The following is a 17,680-nucleotide window of genomic DNA, read 5'->3' as shown; positions in this document are numbered from 1 at the left end:
CCAAGCAAACAGTCTCAAGTTATGAATACAGGTTCCCCCATCTTTCGAATAAACGTAGCCACTTTCCTGAAACACTCAGTGGCAAGATTAATAAAGTTGTTCTGTAAAGAATTATCAACGTTCCTCAGTATTTTGATGGATTTAAAGGGAAGCATTCTTGTTAGTTGGCTTTACAAGAAATTCTTAGAAGTGTGGGAGGGAATTGACAAAAATCAAAGCCGCTTGTTTCAAAGTCACACGATCGATACAGAAAACACGACTAAGGGTAATAAATTAGGAGAAGGGGCTGGTGGGCAGGAAGGTGGAAGGAGACACTATGCCCATGTCAATGCAATAATTAATTGTGCTACTTAATAGCGTTTTTCCCCCTACTTGACACACGACACAGTATTTCTTCATCCCAACAAAGGTGTTTGGCTTTTGAAACACAGTACAATTTTTTCTTCCTCCTGCTGGTGGAGACTTCTGAAACCTGGCTATCAGAACCACCTAAACTAATAATAACCCAATTCTTTGCTGCCTGGGTCCATTGACGCCAAGTACCTCTGAGAGAAATAGAGCTTTCTTCCTTTAAATATACTTAAAGTGTGTCCAAAAATCAAACCCCATTATATCTGACATGTTTGGAGTCTGTAAACCACAGGCTCGGTGAGTTTAGGATACTAGTTAGGATGACTGGAGGACGAGTGGTTTCTTTTGCATCGGGGAGGAATCTCGTCCTTGGGTACATTCATCTTTTATATTTCCACCACGTGTGTCTGAATAGGTCTAACATTGGAACTTTTGTGTCATCGTAGCGCTGTGATTTCTTTGCTTGATGTTTCTTCTCCTCCAGGAAAATCTTGTTTTGAAATAAATCACTTTGCTGCCTTTGTATCTCTAGGCAAAGGACAGTTTTCTGCAAAAGGAATCTCTATCCAGGTCTATATCTAGTGTTTATCCCTAACAAATTACCTTTATTCTGTAATCTACTTACATACGTGATGCGCATGTGTTTTAAAAGCTGTTAATTGCATTTAGTAAAGGCTCAATTATTCTCCTGTTGACACGGGAGAATGACAAGTAAATATTTCTCTGCATCATGTCTCCATATACTCTATTTTCCATTCATTTCTTATGAACAACATGTCAAACCCAGAGGCATGTCAAAAATGAAAGGGGCGCCTCTTGTGTGTATTATCTTCCTACTTAACAATATGGTTCTGAAACTCAAGATTGCTTATTAAATTGTTAACCATTCCCCAAAAATAAGCCGTAACTATGATACGTTCCAATCAACGTGCAATGTGAAGTTCCTGAATGCTCAGGGGCTCAGTAACATTTTAAACTTTCTATTTAAGCAAATGTGTACTTTTAAAAAATGTTTTCAACCACCTTTTATTCTTGACCTCTTTCCTTGTATTTTTGTGTGGTAGGAGACCTTAGGGTTATTCTGTTGCCCTGTGCATTTACATATGCACACATGCATCCATGTGTTTTGTACATTACATACACAGAGATTAACATATGCATATTTCCAAACAAAAGAAGTATTTGCATCTATTTTATTTACTTGGTACAAGTTACAAGTTACCCTTGCCGTTAATACAGTAGCCAGCTCCAATGAGAACTGATAATTTACGTCCAATTCTTCTCTTCCCAGGCAGCTATTATAATATGTTCTCTTACAAGCCCTGGGCTTTCAAAGAAAATCTTAATTTCTGGTGCAACATTTCTGAAAAATGGCCAATGTGGCCTCTAAGACAAATCCCTTTTAAACAATCATTAAACAGAAAGTCAGGAGTTTGCGTAGAAACAAGGAGTTTTCTTTGCAGCTTGTCACATCGTCTTACATCTTTGATCGGGACAGGGTTGTGGAAGGGGGTGACGTGCTGGACAGTAGGACCACGATGTGACCTACGCAGCGGATGGGCAGGTGACTGTCAGGAAGCAGAAATCCAGGCAGCGTCGTTTGGGACACAGCTAGATCGGCTGTCTCCTTGGTTTCAAGCACTGTTTGTCCTCTTAAGGGTTTATCAACACAATGCTTGCCGAGTCTAGCAAAGTATTCATTCCTCTCAGATGCTTAGCTGCAACCCGAACAGCAAGAATAACGTGCAATTTAGAGGCAGACTTCAGAGAGTGGCAGGCAACAGTAAATCTGTTAATGGATGGGGCTGCCGCTCCCTGGAGCAAGGTTGACTTTGCGTGCTTATTCCCGGAGATGTCATTTTTCAACTATTATTTGTTTCTCTTAGTGCTCATGTTTAGCTGCTGGGCCTAATTCATATTCGCTGTTGGAATCATTGTGGGCGATGATGATATTGTATACTCCACAGAATTACATACTTTGTAATATACTGCATGTGTATTTATATATTATAATTTATATAGTATTACATTATTTGCAAAATAAAATATTTTTTATGGATTATATAAGAAAATACTGGAATATAAAATGTTATATTAAATTTTAAATAACAGAATTACATATTACATAAAAAAATACATTACTATTATATAATAAGTTGTTATATAAGCTACTACTTTATAATATATAATTGTCAATGATTATATAATATTAGATATTATATAACTATAAATTATAACTTTTATATTTATAAATATTTTATTTTATTGTGTATTATATATTTTATATATAATGTAAATTACATACGATTCACAATATCATAAAAATTATATACGATCATAATAAATTATATATTTACATATAAATAATAAATTTATTGTATATTCCAGTACATATTATATATTTCAATATAATATAATTATATAATATGTATTAATATATATTGTATAATATATGTATAATATATTATGTAATATAATTATATTTTAAAATATTTAAGCATATTTTAATATAAATATCTTTTATGTTTACTACATAACAGTTATATCTATTATACAGATGTTTATGATTTTTTATGTATTTATATTAAACATGTTTAATCTATTTATATGGCATTATATATATAATATTGTAAATATAGATTATTTATATAACACATTCTATATTGTTAGTTTTGTATATTATTATTTTTATATTATGTATATTATTTATATATTACATATTTATATATCATTCTTTATATATTATATAATATATTATTAACATATATGACATATTAACATATTATATCACAAATATATAATAAATAATTATGAATATATAGAATTTAACATTTTTTATATAGTATATAGTATGTGTGCTATATATATGTATATATATTAGTTTTACATAATAGCGATTTATTACATAATCTTATAATATATAATGAGATACCATTTAATTGTACTGTTAAGTGTAACTGCCTGGCAGTCCACACAGAATAACAATGGTCCACGCGGAAAGGTGAAAGCTGTGTTTCCTCCTCCTCCAGGGAAGATCCTGGATGCCCTGGACCGAGAGCTGCTGGCCAATCACACGCTGGTCTACTTCACCTCCGACCACGGGGGCCGCCTGGAGGCGCAGGATGGAGGCGCGCAGGCCGGCGGCTGGAACGGCATCTACAAAGGTGATGTGCAGAGAACTGACCCTACCTCTGTAGTGTCTACTTGGCTTCGAATTTGAGTTAATTCATTGGCAGATGCAGTTTGGAGGTTTCTGTGTGAGTTCTACTTCCTTGGGAGGCTAGATGAAAAACAGCCTCACGGTCGGGGTCAATTTCCAAGAGTTTAAGCCAAAAAATGCCTGCAGTATTGAAAGCTTCGAGAGGATAGATACACAGGGTGTCAATGACATCTTAAGGAGGTTTCTCAGCCTCATCACTACTGACATAGGGGCTGGACCACTCTCTGTGCTGGGCCGTCCTGTGCCCTGTAGGGTGTTGGGCAGCATCCTTGGTCTCCACCTTCCTGGTGCAGGAGCACCCCCCATCACAAAAATAGTGACAACCAAAAATGTCTCTAGACTGCCTGGTGTGCCCTAGGGTCCAAGTCAACCTCCAGTTGAGAGCCACTTGCTTGAGAATAGTATTCAGCTGAATATCCAAATTTGGGTTTGCAATCTAATAACATCAATCATGTTATCACTATGCTTCAAAGACTGTTATTCTGATCAGGTAAGAGTGGGCGCCCACCTCCTTATTACAAGTGGATTCTTCTGAGTCTCTTTGATGTGCTCCATCTTGGATTACTCAACAACTCCGTTGAGCTTGCTCCTTGGGCATCAGCAAAGCAGTGCCAACAAAAAGAGAAGCTTAAAAATGCACTTGGTGTTTGCCGTTCCCCTCACATCACCTCCTCCACCACACCAATCAAAGAAACTGAAAGGGTGTCAAAGTTGTCATCACTATAAAAGTCAGAACTTTAGGACTTCCTTATACTTTATCAGAGAGTTTAGTCTAGATAGGTAGATGGAAAGATAGAAATATAGACAGAGAAAGATAGATAGATGATAGATATGATGACTATATAAATGAGGTAGATAATAGATAGGTAAGATGATAGATAGATAATCCAGATAGGTAGATTGATTGATTAATTGATAGATAATAGATATGATGGATAGATAGATGAAATAGATAATAGATAGCTGATAGATGAGGTAGATGATAGACAATAGATAATAGATACAATGGATAGATAGATGAGATGAGATAGATAATAGGTCAAAGGTAGGTGGGTAGGTAGGTTGGTAGATAGATAGATGATAGATGGACATGATAGTTAGATACAGATATAGGTAGACAGAAAGATAGATAGGTGATAGATACATAGATGGATAAGTAGCTAGAGAGGCAGACAAATAGGCAGGTAGATAGATATAGATTACATATTGTGATTGATAGCAGATGGGCTTCTAAAATTAGTCATCTTCTGTGGTTGGTGGTGTCAACCTGGTGTGGGCATAACTTTGTTAATGAGCAAAGACTAAATTGATGCTCAGCCTGATAGAAAAGTTATGTAATAAAATTGAGCCACTCTACCTAGGCCATCATGAGACATGATTATTAGAATAGTGACCCTGCTTGTGTGTGTGTAAAACCATTGTTCTAAAAAGGGCCTTCACGCAACTCTGAAGGAGGTGTGGAAAAATTGTTTTTACCCTAGAACGAATCTCCAGCTCACCGATGTACCTCCCATGGGGGGCTGAGTCCATTTGACAGATAAATTCACGTGTCCTGCATTGACGATTAGTTTTGTTCCAGTTACGCCTCACACAGTTACCTGTTATTATATACGATCGAGAAAATGTCAGGGTGGGTTTATGCTTTCTTGTTTGTCTGTTACTTGTCGACAAAGAAAACACAAATTTGGTGCATGGAGCTTGTTAAGTTTTCCATAAATGATGGCGCTGGGGACCCAGGTGGCTTTGGGCAGTGGTTAGATTAGAGTCTTTGGACCTAAGTGTTTCCCCATTTAACGTCCCTCACTTTCATCCAGAGAGAGCCTGCCTTGTGCTTTCTTTGTAATTCATACTGTCAGATGTTCAATGGACATCTCATATCATTCAACTTTGGAAGAGTTTTTTCCACTCCTCCCAGAAAGTCTCAGTTTTTTCCTTAAGTCAATGATCTTGACTGTGTCATTTCATTTGGCGCCATATTTCTATCCTGCGATGAACATCTTGATCTCAGGTTTGTTCCTAAACCGTGGGCATTCATCATCTGTTTTGTACTTAGACACACCCAAAGCGTCCTTTAAGAAGTGATTCTCAATGCTTTTTCCTCCTCTGCCCTGTTGACCTGTCTGTATTCACCTCTTCCTTCTTCCATATGGGAGATCACTGGATAAAGTCCAAATGCCTTACTTCATCTCTCAAGGATCACCATAACCAAGGTAGAACCTGTTTTCTAGCCTTGGTTTGAACTTCATTTACTTTTCCATCTTTTCGAGCCCAATCTGATCCCAATAAAGATTGAAGATTTGCCCGCTGACGGGATGTTCTCTTCTCTCACTGAAAGTCCATGGCATTCGTTGACACATAATGTACCGTATTAGGACAGCACTTGTTCTGATTTATTATTACTGGCTTCTCACTTGAGTGCTAGATGTTCACAACTAGAGTTGTCACTTCAAGGAAGAAGGCAGGAAGTATATCTCATGGTTATTTGTGTTTCTCTCTCCGTGAATGGGGTATGGATGTGGCAAGCAAAAAAATGTTGCCTCTAGATTTGATTTCCGACTCCGTGGAGAATGATGTGGTTGAGTTGAATTCATCTCTGGTTGCAGGTGGCAAAGGGATGGGAGGATGGGAAGGCGGGATCCGCGTCCCGGGAATATTCCGGTGGCCGACCGTCCTGGAGGCTGGCAAGGTGATTGACGAGCCCACGAGTCTGATGGACATTTACCCAACGCTGTCTTATATCGGCGGAGGGATCCCGCCCCAGGACAGGTATGGAAGCTGTGCTTGCTCCTAATCTGGGGAGATATTGGACAGGCATGTGGATATGTTAGATAATTTTGTACGTGTGTGGGAAGCGTATTGCTTAATTTTCAATATTTTGCCGAGACGACCAGACAGCTTTCTCCTTAGTTCATGGCGGAAGGCTTATCTGTCTCTCTCAGAACATGTGTTATTTTCTCTCTCATATGATACTTATCCAGGCATGGGCTTGCTTGTCCTCATGGGTGGGATCTGACCGTCATTCATTTTTATATCCCTCATGGTATCTAGACCATTAAACAAATATTTATTAAGTGAATTACTGAATAAACCTAAGTGTGCATCAATGGACCTGTGATGAATTATGCCATATTTCTCTATGGGGTTTAAAATCAATAAATGCGTTACACGCTCTAAGCGTTTAATTCCGTGTGTGTGTGTGTGTTGGGGGGGGGGGGCGGTTTTTGTCTGCAGTTGAGTTTTCCTTGAATTGAATGAGTGTGAAGAGCTCAATTTTCTAATCCGTGACACTCATTCCTAGTGTCTTGCAGGGTATCGGTATCATAGTTCCAGCTGCTCACCCTCCCATTGTCTTAGAAAATGTATAGTAGGTTTTATTTCTCTTTCTTTTTTTTTTATGAGTGAAAATGTGTAGAAAGTTTAAAAAAGTCCTTTCTCCTCCTCTTTCTCTTCACCTTTTTCTTCTTCTTCTTCTTCTTCCTCCTCCCCCGGCTCCTCCGCCACCTTCTCCTCCTTCTCTGTTATGACATATGTGACTAAACCATACCTCTCTCACCACTTTCTGCCTTTCTCCTTCTCTCCTAAGAGTGATTGACGGCCGGAACCTAATGCCCCTGCTGGAAGGCAGGGTCTCCCACTCGGACCACGAGTTCCTCTTCCACTACTGTGGGGTCTACCTGCACACAGCCAGGTGGCATCAGAAAGACTGTGAGTATGATGTTGGCGGACACGTAGGAACACAATAAGGACACACTCCCATCTCCTTTTTCTCTTGGGGGAATTTACACCCGGTGCAAATAACACTCAATTGTGGCGTTATTTTTCCTTAGGAAAGTTACTTAAGCAGCCATTGCACTACAGTAGGATTTTCAATGGGTGTGTGTGTGTGTGTGTGTGTGTGTGTGTGTGTGTAGGGTCATGTGTATGAATCAGTCAGAGAGAGAAAGAAGGAGAAAATGAATATTCACAGCTAAGTTCACTCAAGTAGTTAGCAACACTTGTAAACTTCAGTCTAATGCACACATCAGTCACTAACTGCCTCCGTTCAAGTCATTGTCTCTGTCCCACCTTCACACTATAGGATTCGTGTAAACAAATATAAATTAGCAAATGGTAATGATTTCCTTACATCTGTAAAGCAAGCTCTGTCACAGGCATTTAGATAACGTTCTAGAATTCTTGATTGGACTTGACTTAGTTTGCAAGGTGTCCCATGCAATCCGTCGCTTGTAGGGCGAGCCATTCTCCATGTCAGTATGGGTGTCTCCCACATAAACCAAAAACAAGCCAACAAAAATCTCTTCCTTTTAGCTTCTGTATCAGTTAAAGACACGTTCAATGGTAAGAAACAAAAGGAAACAGCACGGCAAACAACAAAAGCCTCTCAAATTTAACTATAGAAGGTTAAACAAATAGAATTTACTTATATTTTCATAATAAGACTTCCAGAAGGTGGAAGCACAGGGCTGGTACAGTGGTCAACACCATGATTAGGGACCTGGGCTCCTTTGCTGTTTCCACTTGGCCATCTCTGGCACGTCAGCTTTCATAGGCTTCTAACCCCATGGTTGCAAAATGGCTGCTGTTTTTCCAGGCATTGCTTCTGTACTCCACACAGAAAGGACGAGGAAGGGCAAAGGAGGTGAAGGATCCAATCAGATCATTTAATCCAATCTTTTAGGAAAGCACAGCTTTTCTGCAAGACCACACCAGTGGACTTCTGCATAAACCTCATTGACCAGAGGTTGGCAAATGCTTGTGATGTTTTCTGTCTAAAACTGACCTCTGGAAATAGAATTGCTAATTGCTCATACGGAAAGAAAGAGAAGGAAGGAAGGAAGGAAGAAGGACGGAAGGACGGAAGGAAGGAAGGAAGAGGAAGGGAAGGAGGAGTAAAAGAACAAAGAATGGTTGATCTTGCCAAATGACTTTTGCCAATTTCACACCTGAAAGTGATATACAGCCTTAAAAATGTTTCCATTTTGCCTATGCCACGTCAGATCAAGGTAGCAACTTGAATTAAAATTTCCATGATTATAGCAGCCATTTCAATAACTATTAGTCTCCAAATGCTCTCATGTTAAGTCAAAAAGAAAGTCCACAAGGTTGCAGTAAAATCGTGCGTTGTCCTTATAGTTGAGGAAATGCTGTTATTGCTATGTAATTCTGTGCAGAAGATTTTCAATTGTTAGCAAAAGCATCTGAGAAATATGTTTTTAATGGAAAGAGCCTTAACATAGTAACAAATATGGCATTCCAACGGAGCTCTGTTTTCCAGGTGCAACTGTGTGGAAGGTTCATTATGTGACTCCCAAATTTTCCCCAGAGGGAGCTGGTGCCTGCTACGGAAGTGGCATGTGTTCATGTACTGGAGATGTCACCTACCACGACCCTCCACTGCTCTTCGACATCTCAAGAGACCCTTCTGAATCCCAGCCTCTTAACCCTGACAATGAAGTGTTGTTTGACTCCGTGGTCAAGAAAATCGAGGCAGCCATAAAAGAGCATCGAAGGACGCTCACACCTGTCCCGCAGCAGTTGTCTGTGTTCAACACCATTTGGAAGCCATGGCTGCAGCCCTGCTGTGGGACTTTCCCCTTTTGTGGGTGCGACAAGGAAGATGACATCCTATCCACTGCTTGGTGAGCAGAAAGGGACTACTTGTTACCAACCACCAACATACTATTGCCAAGGTCATAGGAGCAAGGCTCAGCTAATTCATTCATTCCATTGGGGATCAAAAAATGATGCCCTCCACCATTGTTTTAAGCTTCAGATCTCAGTTCTCTCTTCAAGTCATGTCTGGGAGCTCAGTGAAATGAAAGTGAAACCATACAGCAATGGGCCTGAAGTGGAGCATTTATTTCATCATGTTTTTGTATAATTGTGTCATTGTTCGAGGAAAAAAATAGACCAAGGTGACCTTCTGCAGATTCTTGTGGATCTGCAGTTCCTAAAAGATAATGAAAAGTAGCAGGTCCAATGTCATTGTTTTTACATGGTTATGTTAGAAGGTTGTACTTGTGGATCCTGACTCCTTGATTTCCTCTTTTTTCTTCTTTTCTTCTTTTTCTGTGTAGCAAACATTGGGTTTTGAGACAAAGTGGCTGGCTACGGGTCTTCACCCTGCCTCCTGCTATCCATGTGATTGGGGGCAAATTTCTGTGTCTTGGTTTTTTCATGTGTAAAATGGAGAAAACCAGAGTCTATTTCACAGAGTAGCTGTGAGCATTGCATGCATTCATTCATGTGAAATTGCCTAGTGGACAATAAGCCCTCGATATATTATTATGAATGTTATAATTCTCAATCACAATTATATTGCCTGAAGTATGGAATAGGAAGAATGGAGAAGATGTCAATTTTTAAAGCAAAACAGACAAAAATGGCTGGAAAAGATTTTAGTTGATGAAAAACTTTCAGGAAGCACCGTAATTCTAAGCAAGATAAACAGAAACAAATTCACAACTTGAATTATCACAGGGGAACAGAGTGCAAAATAAAAACTAATCTAATTAAAACTAAACTAATTAAAACTAACTAATTAAAAAATAATTAAACTAATGTTGGCTTGGTAACAGCTCCAAGGGAAGCCACAAGACAATACAGTCATCTTTTCAAACTATTGGGAGAAAACTATCAACCCAGAGTTACGTACCTAAGTTATGCAACAATGGCAGTGAAATGATTAACAACACGGAAAACTATTATTGTGGAATTTTATGTTCCTTTGTTTAATTCTACTTTCATGTATTTTGAAGCCCTGGTATTAGAAGCTTCGTAAAAAATTGGTTTCTATTCCTGATGAATCCAACCGTTGATCATTAGGCAACTTACCTGTTTATATCTGGTAATACTGTTTCTCTTGAAGTCTAGTTAAGCTGAAATGAGCATAGCCACTTCAGCCTTTCTATGCTTAATATTTGAATAATGTATGTTTTTTCCCCTTCACTTTAACCTCTATGTGGCTTTATACTCCTCAACATCATATAATTGGGTCTTGCTTTTTTATCCATTCTGGTAATCCCTGGTATTAACGGGAATGTTTTGTCCATTAACGTTTAGTGTGATATTTGATATGGTTGGATTTTGGTCTTTCAATTGTGCCCCATCTCTTGCTACTTTTCTGTTTTCTTTGGGCTCACTGATTTTTTTCTGTTGGAATATTCTTCTATCTTTTGTCTTTTTGCTATTCCTCTTTGCATTTTTTTTAGCGGTAGATCTAGGAATTATAAAGTAAAAGTTTAGCTTATTGTGGTCTAATAAGAGTTAATATTGTATCACTTCACGTAAAATAGAGAAACGTTGGTACTCCATGGGTTTATTTAAAACACTCCATTGTTCTTTATGCTGTAGGTGTTACATGTATTATGTCTATGTATGTTGTCAAGCCACCAGAGAGTATAATAATTTTGCTTTATACAAGTCCTGTGTATGTTACAGCAATCAGGATAAAAAAATAATTTTTTACATTCAGCTCAATATTTACTGTTTTCTCGTGTTCTGAACCCTACCTTTCTGGGGATTCGTGCTTTCATCTGGCACCATTTCCCTTCAGACTAAAGACATTACGTTAGCATTTTCACAGTGCAGGTCTTTAGATGATGAATTCCCTTAGCTTTAATTAAAAAATATATATATATCTGAAAATGTTATCCCTCTTTATTCTTGAAAGACATTTTCACCAGTTCCAGGTTTACATGTTGATTTTTACAAGATGTTGACTCATGTGTCCTGGCCTCTGTATTTTCCAAGAGTATGTGGCATTCATTTGAATTGATATTCCTTTTTACCTCATGTGTCATTTTTCTTGGGCTACTTTCAAGATTTTTTTTTTCTGTTTGGTTTTTAGCATTTTGTCTATTATTATTTTAGCTTTCTGTTTTCATCAGTGTGTCTATTTTTGTCTATTTATATGCCTACATGGGCTTTTCTTCATATATATCCTACTTGGGGTGTGCTCAGCTTTTCAAATCTGTAAATTTATATCTTTCACACAATTTTGGAATTTTTTTCCAAATAATTTTCTATCTTATTCTCTCTCCTTCTCCTCTGTAACTCTAATTTAAATATTTGATGTTGCCTTAGAACTCCCTGAGACTTAATTTAATTTTATTCTTTTTTCCTGATCTTAAAATTGGATAATTTCTGTTGATCTATTTTCAAGTCGTTAACTCTCTCCCCTTTGTACTCTGTTTAGTTCTTAGGCACATACTGTAAATTTTTGTTTAAAGTCTACATTTGAATTCTAGAATTTACATTTAGTTCATTTTTATCATTACTATTTCTCTCTTGAGAGTCACTATCTTTTTATTTATTATGAACACACTTTTCTTTATCTCATTGAACATTGTGAGAGTAGTTGCCTCAATGTCCTTGTAGATCATCTTGGAGTTGGTTTCTGTCGATATTTTTATTTGTTTGTTTTATTCTTAAGAATGGGTCACATTTTTCCGACTCTCCATAGATCAAGGAATTTTGGGCTCTATTTTGGACATGATGAATATCATGCACAGGGATTCTGGTTTCTGTTATGTTCTTCCAAAGAGTGTTTTAGCAGGCAATAAACTTGGTTGGACTCAAATTGTAATCTCGGCTACTAGATAGCGGCTCCAATCTCAGTTCAGATGGTTTATCTTTAGCTGGTAATTTTGTGTTTGCCCTTCAGGTGTGTGGTTCAGATGTCAGACACAGATTGGAGCAAAGTTTATATACAGGGTTGGCCACCCTCCCTCTCAGGTTCTTTCCTTTCTGAGATTTTTCACCTCCCTTTTCAGCAGTTGTGGCTGCGTTGAACTCTGTCCTCTAATCCTTCATGCAACAGTGACTGCAGATTTTCTGAGTTTTAGCAATCCCTTGTGGTGTCATCTGCAGATGACTCTCAGATTAAACACCTTGAAAACTGACTCCTCGTGCCACGTTGGTCCATTCTCCCAAATATTGACTCTCCTCTAGAATCTGTCTGTTTCTGTTCACTGTTCAGAGCCATCACTACTTCCTTTTTGTATTTCCTGTAGAGGTTATAGTCGTCTTTGGGAAGATAGGTCTGGTGGCAGCTTACTTGTCCATTCTTGAAGTAGACATCAGAGCAATGTTTTTGAGCCAACTGTTTTGGGTGTTAGCCATCGAGTACTTCAGCTCAACCATCCTCAATGCCGCTACTACGTTTTGTAATTCAAGTTCATAGGTAAATCCTGGAAGTTAAGTGCTCATGAACTGATAAGAGTGTGTTCTTACTTCTAAGGATCTTTGTCTGGGTGGGACAACAGGCTTATTTCTTGCTTGTGAGAAATAAATTGGCCAGCTTTACTGAGTAAACTAAGCCCTAAGCCCAAACTTACCCCATCTGTGAGGAAAGTCACCTGTTGGTAACCCTGTGGCATCTCACCTGCAAATGTAGATAATCAATCCTCCTCATAAAGTTAATGATAGGCATCAGCAATGTATTTATGATGTAAATTCCACACAGGAATTATTGACATTGTAATAACCGTAAGAGTTTCACATTCATTAAGTATGGAAATTTGCTCCTTGATCTCAGAGGATTACATTTTAATCATTATTATGTTTTGGAAAAGAAGACAGGGGCCAGCCCGGTGGCACAGCAGTTAAGTTCGCATGTTCCATTTCAGTGGCCCAGGGTTTGCCGGTTCGGATCCCAGGTGCGGACATGGCACCGCTTGGCACACCATGCTGTCCTAGGCGTCCCACATATAAAGTAGAGGAAGATGGGCACAGATGTTAGCTCAGGGCCAGTCTTCCTCAGCAAAAAGAGGAGGATTGGCAGCAGATGTTAGCTCAGGGCTAATCTTCCTCAAAAAAAAAAAAGAAAGAAAAGAATGCATAGTTGTTTCTTCATTACAGATATCTCAGTGTTCTCAGTCATTATGATATCTTTTCCTTCTACAAATTGACCTGTAGGTTTCTCCTTGGGGGTTTAAATTGCGATGAACATTGCTTTTGTAAAGCAATATTTAAAAATAAAACTTTTGGGGCCAGACTACTGACATACTGCCTAAGTTTGCACACTCCACTTCGGCAGCCTGGGGTTTGCAGTTTGGATCCCGGACACAGACCTGGCACCAATCGTGAAGCCACACTGTGGCAACATCTTACCTAAAATAGAGGAAGATTGGCACAGATGTTAGCTCAGTGACAATATTCCTCACGAAAAAATAATAAAATAAATAAATAAAACCATTATATTACTCTTTAAAAATGCATTTAATTCAGTTTCAATGCCATAAAGTTTTTTGTTGTTGTTGTTTAAGATTGGCCCTGAGCTAACATCTGCTGCCAATCTTCTTCTTCTTTTTTTTTTTTTTTTCTTCTTCTCTCCAAAGCCCTCCAGTACATAGTTGTATATTCTAGCTGTAGGTCCTTCTAGTTGTGCTGTGTGGGACGCTGCCTCAACATGGCTTGGTGAGCAATGCCATGTCCACGCCCAGGATCCAAGCTGGCGAAACCCTGGGCTGTCAAAGTGGAACACACAATCTTAACCACTCAGCCACGGGGCCAGCCCTAAATGCCATAAGGTTTGGACACACCTCCTTGGCTATGTAATACATGCCTGAACAAACTCTTTTTTAAGAGACCAAAATTCATGTAGTTTCTCTCAGATCTCTGATTTCCATCTCCATTTTCCCCACCGAATTTTCTCCTGTTAAGAAATACGTTTCCTCTTGAAAAATCTTATGGAGATCACTCACTTAGAGAACGAGAGTGTGCAAAATGATCACTATCAGGACCAAAGAAGAGACATCGCTGGAAATCCTACAGCTATGAAAGGGAAAATGAAAAACCAATACTTTTGGCAATTTGATGCTCTGTGTGTTGTGTCAATCCAGATAATCTATAACCAACCTATCAATCAAAATTGGGTTGAGTTTATTATGATCCAACCCAGAGGAGCACATAGCCCAGGAGAGTCCTTCCACAAAGGAATGGAGCACTCCAAAGAAATAGGGCGTACAAAGTGGTTGCAGACCATCAAAGACCAAGATTCACATAGGATTGGAATGTCCCTTTTACAATAGTCACAAGATGGCTTTGCTGGCATAGCAATTCGATGAACATGCCAGGCTGGTTGTCACAAGCTGGACAGTCATAAGGTGAGTGTGGCAGGTCAGCAATCAATCCTTAGTTTAGGGAGAGATGCTTATCCTTAAAAAAATGCCAATGTGGGGGCATCGTTCTTGTTTTTGGGGTATGCATGCTCAATGGCCATGTCAGCCCCTTTTGGAAAAACGAGGTCGGGCCAAATAAGTTTTAACCCAAATGGGCTTCCTCATACACTCCAGTATATCCTGTTGCTTGTCATTTATTTACCACCTGTTTACACTGTTATCTTCACTTAGCGGGAATTTATGAAGACAGTTCCAAGGTGGGCTCCTTTCTATATGTGTCTTTCAATAAAGAATTACATTTAAAAGATCCTTTGGCTGTGGCAGTGATATATTCATTTACGCTCATATATGCGTCTCCCATAAAAAAATGCAAAACATGTTGACATAATTCTCAGCAACCGTAAAGAAATTTAAGGCTATAAATGGGAACTTAGAGGAATTCGGTTAGTTTTTTGTTTCTCACAACAAAGAGTATGGGCAGTCCCCAAATTGGGAGAGAAGAAACTCATAATTACAGTACAGCTACTATAGCGTGGGTATTTTTTTTTCTTAACAGTCCATAAAACTTTACGAGGCAAGTACCATAATCTCCATTTTCACACCAGGAAAATGAGTTTCGGAGTATTTAAGTAATTGCCTGCAATTATGCAGATGTTCGTTGCAGAGAGAGTATTTGAATTCATTGTCTTTTCAAATTCACCAAACCGCACTGCTGTGTGTCAGGTTGCCAAGCATTGTGTGTTTTTTTGACTCTTTTCTTTGATTCATTCTGGTGGGAGGATGGGAAATTCTTGGCCTTTTTGACACATTGTAACTACTGATGTTTAAAGATAAAACTGTTATACCAGCGTTTTAAGTATTTCCAATTGTATCTAATTACTAGTAACTTGAGATCTAATCTCATCCATGTTGGAAAAAAAGACAAAAACCTGAAAAGGCTTTTCTTCAATAATGATAAATTTTGAATCACTTCTTTCTTTGTGAAATTTTATTTCTGTTTACCAGTTCCCCACCTCCACAGAATTTTCTCCTAATATTTTTAGCTTGAAATTCTTCTCATAGCCACTTTATCATGTTTCTTCACAATAAAAAATAGTTATAAAATTATTTCTTGCTTCCCGTGATTATAAATGTTAAGAAATATGTCTGCTTAATTGGGTTATCAATAGTATGATTAAGGTATATAATTTATCAAAATGCACATAAAATGTATAGCCCATTTTGGTAACTAGTATAAACAAAACCTGTTATTTTGTTAGAAACATATGTGTTAATCATATGGGGCAGGATGTTCCTTCAACTAATTCCTGTATTTGTAGGTGAATCTTATTTAATGCCAGAACAAGGCAGTATGCAGCATCACTTTCATGCTAGCTTTCGTTTTTATAGCTCTTGGAAAACTTTCAAAAATCCATGAATAGAGATGGGGAGAGCTGTGTTACGGTGAAGTCATTCACCAGATAATCGTATAGTGACTGTCCCAACCTGCCGGTACTATATTTTGGGATCTAAAGAATCTAAAGGAAGGAGATGGACGAGACCCTAGACTGGAATAGGGGTGGAGGGGGAGCCAATATGGAGGAGGTCTCTATGCTCTCAGCTAATGTGGGCATCGGGGTGGAGCTCAGCTCCGACCTCAACAAGAGCCCTACAGCATTGTCTGTGAATGGACGGGAGAGAGAAGCATGCACCCACCGCAGGACTGTCTCCAAAAAACCAAAAAAAAAATAAAAGATAAATAAATAAACAAAACCCCCAAACAGCAGTATATCTTTAAAACTACCGTCTTCCTCCTAGAGTTCAACTGATGCAGAAGAAAGAGCACCAAGGTGACGGCTCAAAAGCATCTTCGGATTTTACACAGTGACATTTCTTTCGTGGGCACGAGGCAACCATGGTTCCACTCATCTCTTCTGCTCACAAGTGACTGGAGATTCTGTCAAACACCCCATACCAGGTTCACACTCGAATGCCATTGTCACAGGAGGAACACCTCTGGCCTCAGACCTTCTGCAGGTTCAAAGATCATCCAAGAGCCTTCACTTGCGTTGAGAATAGCCGCCCCCACAACTCGTTTTTCTCGTTTTACCAGATGCTTCCATGTTTGCTCCAATGAGAGGAAAGATTGCTTACCTCCAGATTCAGAAGTATTGGTGTGTGTTCTTGGCATACTGTTGTTACCAGGTCAACGTCTGTACAAGCCTCGGCTCTGCCTTCCAGCCCACGGGAGCATTTCCAGTTTCCTTCAGGTATCACCTATTTTTGAACTTTCTTTCTTACCATATACCTTGTATTGTGTGGGTGCCCTTGTCCTCTCGCTCCCTTCTTGTCTTAGGCACAGGATGTTTTTCGTATTCTTTTTCCAGCGCACTTGGGAGGAGGTAAATTCTGTAATGCAACTGAAACTCGCCATCCTATTTTGAAATATATTTGCCTGCTTGGGCAGACTTGTGCCATTTCTGGCCCAACATCTGGCTTTCTCAACCTCAGCACCGCTGACTTCTGGGACAGCATAGTCCTCTGTAGTGGTGGGGGCTGTCCTGTGTTTTGCAAGATGTTGGGTGGCATCCCTGTTCTCTTGATGTGGATTAAGGCTGCCCCAGCTAGAGAAGCCCAAGGTGACCTGGCCTACATGCCAAACTATATGACCCAGTGGACTTTTTTTATGGTATGAATTAGGACTGCCCCAGGGAGAGAAGCCCGGGGCATCCTCACCTGCATCCCGATCTATATGGCCAGATTCGTATCTAAAGTTATACGACCGCACAATAACCAGACCCCATCTGCACTGAAATCATTTAATGACTTTTTACATCATCTTTTTCTTTTTTTCCAGTAAAAATAAGTCACGAACCCATGCCTTATAAAATTAGCCCTAACCCTCAACTCAGGGCAGCAGCAGGAGCTCTGACCGCCCGTGGGTCCTGTCCCCACGCACCAGCTCTGCCTGCCCATGGGTCCTGTCCCCATGCCAGCGGGGGCAGCA

General features: G+C 39.2%; 2 protein-coding genes across 12 annotated transcripts in view; both read left to right on the top strand.

Annotated features, from left to right (window-relative positions):
• Positions 1 to 16,902, top strand: part of ARSH (arylsulfatase family member H) — a 61,917-nt gene extending 45,015 nt beyond the window's left edge. For 7 of the 11 annotated variants that reach the window (XM_046674128.1, XM_046674127.1, XM_046674125.1 and 4 more), the window contains 4 exons: positions 3,381 to 3,515; positions 6,175 to 6,337; positions 7,155 to 7,276; positions 8,847 to 13,212. In XM_046674128.1, coding sequence (XP_046530084.1) covers positions 3,381 to 3,515; positions 6,175 to 6,337; positions 7,155 to 7,276; positions 8,847 to 9,214 — 788 coding nt within the window. In that variant the 3' untranslated portion in view covers positions 9,215 to 13,212. Of the gene's footprint in view, positions 1 to 3,380; positions 3,516 to 6,174; positions 6,338 to 7,154; positions 7,277 to 8,162; positions 8,668 to 8,846; positions 13,213 to 16,491 lie in introns of those variants that run through there. The other 4 variants (XR_006890404.1, XR_006890403.1, XM_046674131.1 and 1 more) reach the window with 4 other exon arrangements.
• ARSF (arylsulfatase F) overlaps positions 16,903 to 17,680 on the top strand; it is a 26,008-nt gene continuing 25,230 nt past the window's right edge. The window contains exon 1 of the mRNA XM_046674137.1: positions 16,903 to 16,943. The gene's annotated coding sequence lies outside the window, so the exon portion shown is untranslated. The remainder of the gene's footprint in view (positions 16,944 to 17,680) is intronic.

This window comes from Equus quagga, chromosome 10 (genome assembly GCF_021613505.1).
Source record: "Equus quagga isolate Etosha38 chromosome 10, UCLA_HA_Equagga_1.0, whole genome shotgun sequence".
In the NCBI taxonomy this organism is placed as follows: Eukaryota; Metazoa; Chordata; class Mammalia; order Perissodactyla; family Equidae; genus Equus; species Equus quagga.
This window is presented reverse-complemented; position numbering and strand designations above follow the sequence as displayed.